The sequence below is a fragment of the Musa acuminata genome, chromosome BXJ2-3 (genome assembly GCF_036884655.1).
Source record: "Musa acuminata AAA Group cultivar baxijiao chromosome BXJ2-3, Cavendish_Baxijiao_AAA, whole genome shotgun sequence".
In the NCBI taxonomy this organism is placed as follows: Eukaryota; Viridiplantae; Streptophyta; class Magnoliopsida; order Zingiberales; family Musaceae; genus Musa; species Musa acuminata.
In genome coordinates, this window is record NC_088340.1 from 779,582 (window position 1) to 791,559 (window position 11,978).

An 11,978-nucleotide genomic window follows, 5' to 3' on the forward strand; every position below is an offset into this window, starting at 1 on the left:
TAAGTGTATCCCATACAATACAATCATGTTTCACTCTTATGCCATTTATCGTAAGGTCATGCTATATATACTCTTATACAATTATTGCTTGTAAAAAAATATTCTTCTTCTTCGACCTATAACAAAAAAAAAAAAAATCAATCATAAATAAATAAATAAATACACGATCAAATTATACTTACTCTTATAATTGATAAAAATTATTAATTAAAGTAAATCTGACTATAAATGATTGATAACCTTATATTCCTGACTTGACATGTCGAGATCCTCAATTAACCAAATGATTTAAAAATCAACTATCATGATTCATATGCATGATTAAAGGATAATCTATCTCTCTTAAATGTATACAACATAATACACAAATAGATATTACCGTGCATGGAGATGACCCTTTATTTATTTATTCTTCTGAATGTTGTGAAAATAAAGTCACCAACTACCAGATGCTAGAATAAATTACGATAGCATGACTACTACTGTTCTGCCTAGCATATTTGAGACTCAACAAAGGTGCGTGAGATGTATCTTCATCATTCTCTTGAGGCAGGGATTTGGAGAAGGATCATAGTCTGGAAGGCATGCCTCCGGCAACCACTAGTGTTTCTCCGGTGATGTAGGATGAGTCGTCAGATGCCAGAAAGGCAGCAGCAGACGCCATGTCTTCCGTCGTTCCAAGCCTCTTCAGCAGAGTTTGATCTTCGATGGTCTTCCTCTGCACACAAACAGAGTTCTAATAACAGGAAAAGGAGATCAAAGCCTCCAAGACTTCATGCTGAATGATGACAAGAAATGGGAAGCTTTTCTTTCATTCAGAAGACGAGAGGTTGATATGTCAATCACTTGCACCTAATAAACTGAATGAAAATGGGCTACTTTTCTTTCATGCAGAAGACGTGTGAGGTCGATATGTCAATTACTTGCAAGTAATGAACTAAATGATGAAAACCAAGACTCGTTTTTTTTAGATAGATCCCAAAATAGATGGATAGGACAAAAAGGGCAGCACCTAGTTGCATGAGAAAGCTACTGCAAGATGAGGACAAGATGAGTCATGTTTCAGAGTGATCCTATTACATAAACAATTATTTAAATCGTCATCACAAAATGAGTAGCTTTTAATTTCATGAGAAAATTCATGTTTCAGTGAGATCCTACTAGATAACCAATGCTTTCATTTGGATGATCTGACATGAACCCTAGGAAGCAGGTGGAATATGAAATTGGAAGACAAGACCCGTGCCCCACAAGGTAAGGCAATGAACTGTTGTACTATGGTTAACAGAAAGGTTAGACATGTTGTATGAGACAAGCTTCAAATGCCTTCCCCCAACATGCAAGTTAAACCGGAACGTTATTTGTTATCCAATCAGCTTGGAAGTGAATGAACTAAATGGCTAGAGGAAGCACTCTCAAAGCCTCAATAAGGAAGTAGAGAATGCATACAATGGCAGCATTTTTTGTTAGAAAATCAGCAAAATGCGTTGGCACGAATCCAGGAGCTATACAGTTGACACGGGTATCTGGACTCATCTCAGCAGCAAGGGCCTACAAGAAATTCGAAAAAAGTTATAGCATGTACTATGGTATGGATAAGCCAGCGGTAATACATGAATTACTAGCCAATGCTATAGCAATCCTGCACAAAAAAGTGTAATGTTTTTAATACAACCACAAGAGACAGGTAGCCTGACATTTATAACAAGGGTGAAATGCAAGTTTTTTCCACAATCATTATTCTCACACAAGATTAATTTGTTCCAAAATACTACACATATCAATAGATGTTTTATTTGAGTGCAGGCATAAGTTATTCAGCAGATATGCAGAAACACTAAAACCATAAAAAACTCAGAATGGCATTTTTTTGCTTCCGATGCCCATCTAAGTACAACTAAAACCATAAACATTCTCTACTGTGTGCCCACTACACACTACTTATATTATCTAGCCAACAAGAATGTATCATACAAATGGATACATATCCAACATGATTTGTAAAGGTAGATGTCAGAGTATAGGTAACGATGAAAAGGCAACAGTATAGGTAATGATGAAAGATGAATAACTTGTCACCAACACTTGCAAGTAAACCAGAAGCACATACATTGAAACAAGTATATAAAAAAAGATAAGAGAAAAGACAACAGTTTCCCAATTTATGGATGGTCCCAGAAAAAGGAGTACTATCTTTGAAAGACTAGAAAGTGCAACTAGATTTCCAATTGATGTAATCCAGCAAACTGTCTCACAAAAGATGTCAAAGAACTTCCTAATATCACAGTTGAGTTTCCTCAACATCAAGTGCGTAGAAGAATTTGTTCACACTACACATAGATAGTAAAACATTCCTCACGCATCTTCACAACAGGCATCAAGTAGACTAATATTAAGTCAAAAATGGTAATGTTGATCTTATTGACCTGCCCCAGCAATATAATGTAGGAAAAATGTCACTCAGAGGAAATAACAATGAGAAATAGAGAAGTACCTTGGTAAGCCCAAAAAGAGCAGTCTTAGTAACACCATACATGGCCATGGATGCTTGTGGGAGGTAACCTGCAATTGAAGATATAAGGATGATGGACGAGCCCTTCCGCAAGTAAGATGAAGCATCCTGCAAAAGAAACAAAAGTTAATATTTTAACATCAGACTAAAGGAGTGAAACCTCATTAGCATATGCATAACCTGCAGAATAAGGATTGAAGACTTCACATTAATCTCCCAAAGTTTATCAAGAACCGGCTCTTTGGTATCTAAAATGTTTTCCACTGTTGGATTAGCAGCAGCATTCGACACAACTATATCTATGTGGCCATATTTCTGCAACAAAAGTAGAAACAAAAGATCCATCATTAAAAAGAATGACAAACCAGATCAAGTATTACCACACAGAAGAATCAATGATGAAAGATCAAACAAACAAATCTTCAGCAATGAAATCAAGACCTATGAGGAAAATTACTCATTTAAATGCCAAAAGTGACCTCAAATTTAGAAATCTATAAATGTAAGGATCACTGACCAGTGGTGTCTTGTATATATAATAAGGAAGAGAAACATTTTGCTCATTTTGTGTCTGGAGTCAGGATGTTTGATCAAAGAATACAATTTAATAAACCTCCAGTTACATATCAGTTTTCTAACAGGATATAGACTGAAAATAATCTATTCCCTTTTCTCAGCTGTGTCTTACTTCTTTTTCTAATAAGCATCAACTAGACCGTCCCTTGACTTATTAGGATTCAATATAGTTTCAACCAAGGTTTTTAATTTCGAATGATATCGCCCGCTACCGGACAGTACCGTCGATTGCGGCTGTTTCCTCCCCGTTGCCATCCGAAATCAGTCGGTGACGATCGATTTCGACCGTCACTGCCCGCTACCAAGCGGTATTAGCTAAGGGAGAAGAAAAGGGAGAACCTAGAGATCCGACGCCGCTCTCCCTCGACGATCCCGATCCGTCGCTGCCCTCCCTCGCCGGACGCCGTAGATGAGATGTCGCCTCCTCCGTGTCTGAGACGACTAGGCCTCGGCATCGTCGGCGACTTCTCCTAATCCGTACGGGGAGAAGAATCCTCGACAACATTGCCGAGGCTTCGCGGGGAGAAGAAACAAGACGACATCGCCCTTTTTTTATTTTTTAACCTTATTATTATTATTATTATTATTATTATTATTATTATTATTTTATATATATATATATACACACACACACACACACACAGCGGTATGCCACAGCTGACTGCTCGGTATACTCGTACCGTACTGTCACGACCTTAGCTGGAATTGCCTAAGGCGTGCGGCACCCTTGCGGCCAAAGACGCGAACTTAGCTTGCATTGCCTAAGTCGCGAGTCACTCTTGCGGCAAAGACGCGAACTTAGCTTGCGTTGCCTAAGTCGCGCTTCGCCCTTGCGATCTTGCTCCGCAAGGATCAGCCCACTTTGTAACCTCTCGCAGGTCCCGAAGGACCTGTAAAAGAGAAAGAGAGTTAGATCGAAAGAACGAGCAACGGACAAGTCCCGAAGTCTCGCGAAAAGGAAAGCTTTACAAGCAATTCGTCGAACACCTTGTGTGCACAAGAGAAAAGAGGGAGAGGGAGAAAAACAAGGCTTTCAAGGATGAACGAACAGCTGCAAGCCCACAAACAGCCGCTCACCTGGTCCCGGACGCAACACCAAGTTCCCGTAAAGGTCACGTGCGAACTTGCGAAAGAGTGTTCAACGCCCGGTATATAACCGAAGCCCCATCCAGCCCTGTGCCACCCGGGGGGTTCCTGGGGTCTGAGATGGCTGACATTTTGGTGAGCGGAGGTAGCTCTCCGCTCACCTCCCGCGGCACGCGAAAACGGAGTTGTTTTGGGCTGTTTTGGGGCTGTTTTGCTCGGTTCGGTGAGCGGTCGCTTTGCAACGCTGCAGCTTGTTCGAACTTACATATTTACAAGCAAAATGACCCAAAACCATAAGAAAACATGCTGTTAAGCAGCTGTACATGCAGGTGTGAGCGACGAACGGTTCGTTGAACGGAGTTGTTGCGGGTGCGCGACGACCGTTCGTGACATTCTCCCCCACTTAAACTGTCGACGCCCTCGTCGACGCTTGTTGGTAGTTGATGATGACTTCCTCTTCATGTCGCAGGGCGTCTTCAGGCTCCCAACTGGCTTCAGTTCGGGGAAGCTTTCGCCACTTCACCAAGTACTCTATCTGCTCCGCTCCGTTGGGTAGCTTTATCTTGCGATCCGCCAGAATGGTTTCCACTCGCTTCTCGTAGGAGGCTGTGATAGGAGGTAGCCGAGTTGGAACACTTCGAGAAGCATCTTGCGAATCCGAATGGTAGGCCTTCAGGTTGCTGGCGTGAAGAACGTTGTGAATTTTGAACCACGCCGGCAGCTGCAACTTGTAAGAAACATTGCCTACCCTGCTGATAATTGGGAAGGGTCCTTCATACTTACGCACCAATCCTTTGTGAACTCTGTTCCTGAAGAATTGGAGTGATGCTGGTTGGAGCTTTACCAACACCAAATCGCCAACTTTGAACTCTTGTGGTCGCCTTCCCAAGTCTGCCCACTTCTTCATCCGTTTTGCCGCCTTCTCCAAGTAAGCTCGCGCAATGTCGGCATTTCGATGCCACTCCTTTGCGAAATGATAGGCTGATGGACTACTCCCAGTATACCCAATTGCCATAGTGTGCGGAGTCGACAGTTGTTGTCCTGTGATAATTTCGAAGGGGCTCTTGTTGGATGCAGAGCTCCGCTGCAAGTTGTAGGAGAATTGGGCGACGTCCAATAGCTTCACCCAATCTCGTTGATTGGCACTCACGTAGTGCCGGAGATACTGCTCCAAGAGCGAATTTATTCTTTCAGTCTGGCCATCCGTCTGGGGGTGGAGGCTCGTAGAGAAGTATAACTTTGACCCCAACAATTTGAATAGCTCGGTCCAGAATCGTCCCAGGAACCGAGCGTCTCGATCACTAATGATATTGTGTGGGACTCCCCAATACTTCACTACGCCCTTCATCATCAGTCTGGCCGCCTCTTCAGCTGAACAGTGTAGGGGAGCAGCAATGAAAGTTGCATACTTTGAAAACCGATCGACCACCACGAGTATCGATCCAAGTCCCCCTACAGGTGGCAAGCTTGATATGAAGTCTAAGGAAATGCTCTCCCATGGCCTTTCTGGTACGGGCAACGGCTCCAAAAGTCCCACCGGCTTCCGCTGCTCCACCTTGTCTTGTTGGCAAGTAAGGCATGTTCGAACATACTCCTCCACATCAATCCCCATCTTTGGCCAGTAGAAGGCCCTCTCCACGAGAGCCAATGTTCTGTGAATGCCGGGGTGTCCAGCCCAAAGGGAATCGTGACACTCTTTTAAGAGTTCACGCCTTAAATTGTCCACTCGGGGAACATAAACCCTATTCCCTTTTGTGTAAACAAGTCCCTCCTGGACCCAAAATCGTCGTGCCTTGCCTTCTTTGATGAGCCGCATCAGGATAACTGCCTGGGGATCACTATACAGTCCATCTCTGATTCGGGAAAGGAAGTTGGAGTGTAACTGACTTGCTTGGCCTCTGCCCTCCAGTTGTGCAGCATTCACGCATTCCACTTTCCGACTCAGCGCATCGGCCACGACATTCGCCTTCCCGGGCTTGTATTCCATTGCCATATCAAATTCAGCCAGGAAGTCCTGCCACCGTGCTTGCTTTGGGGAGAGCTTCTTCTGAGTTTGGAAATAACTCAGGGCGATGTTGTCTGTCCTCAGCACAAATCGCGACCCGAGAAGATAGTGTCGCCAAACTCGTAGACAGTGGATCACTGCTGTCATCTCCTTCTCATGCACTGGATACCGCCTCTCGGTCTCGTTGAGTTTGCGGCTCTCGTAGGCCACCGGATGACCTTCTTGCATGAGTACTCCACCAATAGCAAAGTCCGAAGCATCGGTATGGACTTCAAAGGGCTCTCCATAGTTTGGCAATTTGAGCACTGGTTCTTCCAGAACAGCAGCCTTCAGATCTTGGAATGCTATCTCACATTTGTCAGACCACTTCCAAGGCTGCTCCTTCTTCAGCAACTCCGTCAGTGGGGTTGCCCGCTTCGAATATCCTGCAATGAAGCGTCGATAGTAGTTGACGAAACCAAGGAAGGATCTCAACTCAGGCACCTTCTTTGGAGTTCGCCATTCCGCAACTGCTTGCACCTTCGACTTGTCCATCCGAATGGAGCCATCACCGATTCGATGCCCCAAGAATAGGATCTCAGTTTGAGCAAAGTAGCATTTCTCCCTTTTTACGAACAAAGTGTTCTCCCTGAGAACCTTGAAAATCATCCGAAGGTGCTTGACGTGCTCCTCGAGCGTTTGGCTGTAGACGACGATATCGTCCAAGTAGACGACCACGAACTTATCCAAGTACTCCTTGAATAGCTGGTTCATGAGAGTACAGAATGTGGCCGGAGCGTTGGTTAAGCCGAAAGGCATCACCAAGAACTCAAACGCTCCATACCTGGTCACACAGGTAGTCTTCGCTTCGTCGCCTTCAGCAATGCGCACCTGCCAATACCCCGACCGAAGGTCGAGTTTTGAGAATACTTGGCCTTGCCCAGTTGGTCGAACAAGTCCGCGATGAGCGGGATGGGATACTTGTTCTTCACCGTTACTTTGTTGAGGGCTCGATAGTCAACGCATAATCGGAGGCTCCCATCTTGTTTCTTCTGGAAGAGAACTGGAGCTCCGAAAGGTGCTTTTGAGCTGCGGATGAGACCACCGCTTAGCAGTTCACCTAACTGCTTTCTGAGTTCGGCCAACTCTGGCGGGGGCATGCGATAGGGTGGTCTCGCTGGAGGCTTCACTCCTGGCTCCAGCTCGATACTGTGATCCACGCCTCTGCGTGGTGGAAGAGTCTTCGGCAACTCGGGTGGCATAACGTCTTTGAACTCCTTCAGGACGTTCGCCACCACCGCAGGTTCTTGAATGGCCTCTTCGTTGAGTGGCTCTAGCTTCATAGCAGCCACGAATGTCAGTTCGCCTTTTCGCACCCCTTTCTTCAATTGTAATGCCGAAATATGTTGGGGCTCCTTGGTTCCTCTCCGAGAGACGGGAACCACACAGGGGTCATCGCCTCCCATCATACATAGGGAGTTCAAGAACAGCATCGGCACCAACTTCGCCGCGTGCATAAACTCCATTCCAAGAATCACTTGGAAGTCGTCCAGTGGCACGACCATCATATTGGTGTTTCCGCTCCAAGTCCCGATTTTGATAGGAACACCCTTCGCCAACCCGGAGATTCGCCTGGCCTCCGAGTTCACCGCTTTCATTCGGCTTGGGCTCTTCTCCAAGGTCAACCCAAGTCGCAGTGCTTCGCGATCGGCTATGAAGTTGTGGGTAGCGCCCGTATCCACCATTGCACGGGTCGTTTGGACATTTAGCTTAATGTCCACATACATCAGCTCGCTACTTCCTGCTTTTTGTGCCTTCGTCTTTATGTTCTCCCCCACTTGACCCCGCATAGCGTTCAGCAAACGCATTGCTCTCATTCGGGGTCCTTGCGACTCCTCATCGTCGCTGCTGGATTCAGAACTGCTTGAGCTAAGGGCGACAGCTTTGCCCTTGTCCGATCGGGGAGGGTGGATGGAAGCCGTTAATGCATTGAGTGCCTGTTTTTGCGGGCACTCCCTTACCATGTGCGGTCCTCCGCACAAGAAGCATCCTCCCGGTTTTGAGGCCTTGCCTTTCGGGTTCGGCCCTTTGTGGGAGCTCTTCTTCTTCTGTTCGCCCCCGAGCTCCTTCCCTCGAGAATGTTTTGGAGGGCGATTGCTTGAAGATTGTTTCCTTCTCGCTGGGTCTTCAGAGGAAACGAAGTCGGTGAGCCTTTCTGCAGCTGCAATTGCCCCGACCACGTCGGTAACATTCCTTCGATTCAGCTCCTGTTGAGCCCATGGTTTCAAACCATCAAGGAAGCTGAACAACTTGTCCTTCTCGGACATGTCCTGTATGTCCAGCATTAGTGCAGAAAATTGCTTCACGTAGTCTCGGATGGTGGCACTTTGGCGGAGTTGTCTCAACTTCCTTCTTGCGACGAACTCTGTGTTCTCCGGTAGGAACTGAGTTCTCAACTCCCGCTTCAAGTCTTCCCATGTGTCGACTCGACACCGACCTTGTTGGATCTCCTCCCAACGAGTTCGCCACCAAAGTTTCGCATCTCCGTTCAGATACATTGTTGCTATAGAAACTTTGGTATCTTCAGAATCGGGCCTCGTAGCTCGGAAGTATTGCTCCATGTCGAACAGAAAGTTCTCGAGCTCCTTGGCATCTCTAGCCCCTCCGTATCCATGGGGCTCAGGTGCCCTCAAGTTTTGTGGCGGTGCAACGCGGGTGTTGCCTCCTCCCGCATTTAGCGTTCTTGTGAGCATAGCCACCTTTGCCGTGAGTTCCGCCACAACATCCTGTAAGTGCTGCACGGAGTCCTTGGTGTCATCAGACAGTCGGTCGACTAGGGCCTCGACCTTGTCGATCCTGGACTCCGCTTCCTCTTGCGAGCTCTCTACCCCAACAAGTCTTTGTTGGCCATGGTAGAGTTCCTCCATGCTCGCTTCCAGAACATCCAGGCGGGTTTCCGCCGTCGTGAGTCTCTCCTTATGACTCTTTTTCCCAGTTAGCGCACCAGATTGCGCTTCCTCCGCTCGCGGAGAGTTGCCAACTTCTCGCTCATCCTGTTCGCTGCCGCGATCCTCGTGAGCGGCTCCAACAGCATGAGAGCGAGTGTGCACATGCAGCCCACCTGCGGCTGCTTGGGGCAAGGTTCCCGCTTGCCCCGTCTTGCTTGATTCGCCACGATGCTTTGCCATGGCGAAGTTGCGAAGTTCGTTCGCTGTTCGATCGAAGAGCTTGCCCGCTCTGATACCACAATGTCACGACCTTAGCTGGAATTGCCTAAGGCGTGCGGCACCCTTGCGGCCAAAGACGCGAACTTAGCTTGCGTTGCCTAAGTCGCGAGTCACTCTTGCGGCAAAGACGCGAACTTAGCTTGCGTTGCCTAAGTCGCGCTTCGCCCTTGCGATCTTGCTCCGCAAGGATCAGCCCACTTTGTAACCTCTCGCAGGTCCCGAAGGACCTGTAAAAGAGAAAGAGAGTTAGATCGAAAGAACGAGCAACGGACAAGTCCCGAAGTCTCGCGAAAAGGAAAGCTTTACAAGCAATTCGTCGAACACCTTGTGTGCACAAGAGAAAAGAGGGAGAGGGAGAAAAACAAGGCTTTCAAGGATGAACGAACAGCTGCAAGCCCACAAACAGCCGCTCACCTGGTCCCGGACGCAACACCAAGTTCCCGTAAAGGTCACGTGCGAACTTGCGAAAGAGTGTTCAACGCCCGGTATATAACCGAAGCCCCATCCAGCCCTGTGCCACCCGGGGGGTTCCTGGGGTCTGAGATGGCTGACATTTTGGTGAGCGGAGGTAGCTCTCCGCTCACCTCCCGCGGCACGCGAAAACGGAGTTGTTTTGGGCTGTTTTGGGGCTGTTTTGCTCGGTTCGGTGAGCGGTCGCTTTGCAACGCTGCAGCTTGTTCGAACTTACATATTTACAAGCAAAATGACCCAAAACCATAAGAAAACATGCTGTTAAGCAGCTGTACATGCAGGTGTGAGCGACGAACGGTTCGTTGAACGGAGTTGTTGCGGGTGCGCGACGACCGTTCGTGACAGTACTGTACCAAGCTGAGCTCGATACGGTACGAAATTATGAACATTGGTTTCAACTGTCTTACTTGGAGATCACTCTAACAAGGATTCCTCATTCCTCAAAGAAAGGAAAAAATAAAATTACAGTTCTGAATGGACAGCCACTTAATGATACTGTGCCAGCCATTCATGACAGATAACAAACACTTCTTGCATTTATTAACTTTTGTTTCTGAAGACAGCAGAATTATATGTATTATTTGTTTTCTTTTTCCCCTACAAGTTCTATAATCGATCAGATCTGAGAATTTTCTTCTGGTATATCATCAGTTTTGACACAAGAACTTCCGAGCTAGATGAGTTGTTGCAATTAGTGGATTCATACCCTTTTCTCAGTTGTTTCCTACTAAAAGAACATAAACCTTGCGAATGCAGGTGGCCTAGCGAGGGTCAATATACGTAGTGTTACCTCTAATATTTAGAAAGGATATTTGCAGGACGTAAACCCTGGTCTCCCAAGACACAAAGGAGGAACCTTATTGTTGTACCAAGGTCTGCCCTCGGCTACGACCTACTACTCTTTCTAATAGCATCAACTTGACCATCATTGACTTATTAGGACTAGTATCAGCTGCCTGAAAATGGAGACCATTCTAGCAAGGATTCCCAAAAGAAACTAGGATATAGACTTCTGTCTAAGCAACCACTGATGATACTATATCAGCCATTCATGACGGACAATAAACATTTATGTGGACAGCATAATTATATGTATTGCTTCTTTTCTTTTTTTTTCACTATAAGTTTATAATGGATCAGATCTGAGAATTTTCCTCTGGGATATCATTAATTTTGACACAAAGTTCCAAGATATCAAGTCACTACTTCTCTAGATGCGTTTTTGTAATTTCCGGACTCCTGCATGTGGACTAAATATAAATTACTCAGCAAGTCAACCTAACATACGTTTGACAAGGTGTCTTCATTAGGACGCAGTAATAGGTAATTATATTGTGATAAACAAGGAAATTTAAAAGCATTATTTTGTGATAAACAAGGTGTCTTCACAGGGGAGGTATTTAAAAGCATTATTTTGTGATAAACAAGGAAATTATACTATAGTTTCCATCTCCAGCCAAATTTCTTGATTAAGAACAAAAGAAACCCAGTAAAATCAAATAGGTTTTCTCTTTCCCGATAAATCAAACGATAATGAAATTATTTAGGGTTTCCGATCATTCAAGGAGGAGGAGGAACAAGAGGAAGAGGAAGAGCATCACCTGAACGGTCTTCTCGATGAGATCCTTCCGATGCTGGGGATTGGAGACATGGCAGACGACCCCCATCGCTTCGATCCCCTTCGAACGGAGCATTTCCACGGCCTCATCGACGTTCTTCTGCTCGCCCCGCCAAGACAAGATTCACATAACCATCAAGAACCAAAACTTTAGTGAGAGATAGAGAGAGGAAGGGAGACGGAGCGGACCTGCTTCCGGGAGGAGACGACGACGGCAGCGCCTTCGAGGCCCAAGCGCTGGGCGATGGCGAAGCCGATGCCCTGGGTGGAGGCCGTCACGATCGCCACTTTGCCCTCTAATCTCCCCTTCGCATCCATGTCGCTCTAGTGGTGCCTCGATACGGTACAGGCGAAGCTAATAAATGCACCCCAAGGTTGCGCATGTCCCTACCAAGTCGTAATTTTTATATTTATCTTTATATATATTTATATATATATATAATATACTAAGTAAAAAAAAAGTGTCTATATATGCTTAAAAATATCATTCTATTATATATATTA

General features: G+C 46.0%; 1 protein-coding gene across 2 annotated transcripts; it reads right to left on the reverse strand.

Moving 5' to 3' along the window:
• Positions 1–318: 318 nt before the first annotated feature.
• On the reverse strand, positions 319–11,826 carry LOC135582869 (short-chain dehydrogenase/reductase SDRA-like). 2 transcript variants are annotated; one of them, XM_065097870.1, is made up of 6 exons: positions 11,664–11,826; positions 11,458–11,574; positions 2,720–2,827; positions 2,495–2,620; positions 1,450–1,551; positions 319–718 (listed from the first exon to the last, which is right to left on the reverse strand). In XM_065097870.1, exons 1-6 carry the CDS (start codon positions 11,790–11,792, stop codon positions 569–571), a joined length of 732 nt encoding a protein of 243 aa, XP_064953942.1. In that variant the 5' UTR covers positions 11,793–11,826; the 3' UTR covers positions 319–568. The 2 variants fall into 2 exon arrangements, with proteins under 2 accessions (XP_064953942.1, XP_064953941.1); XM_065097869.1 differs by having other exon boundaries at positions 2,693–2,827; positions 11,664–11,824.
• Between the last annotated feature and the right edge of the window lie 152 nt (positions 11,827–11,978).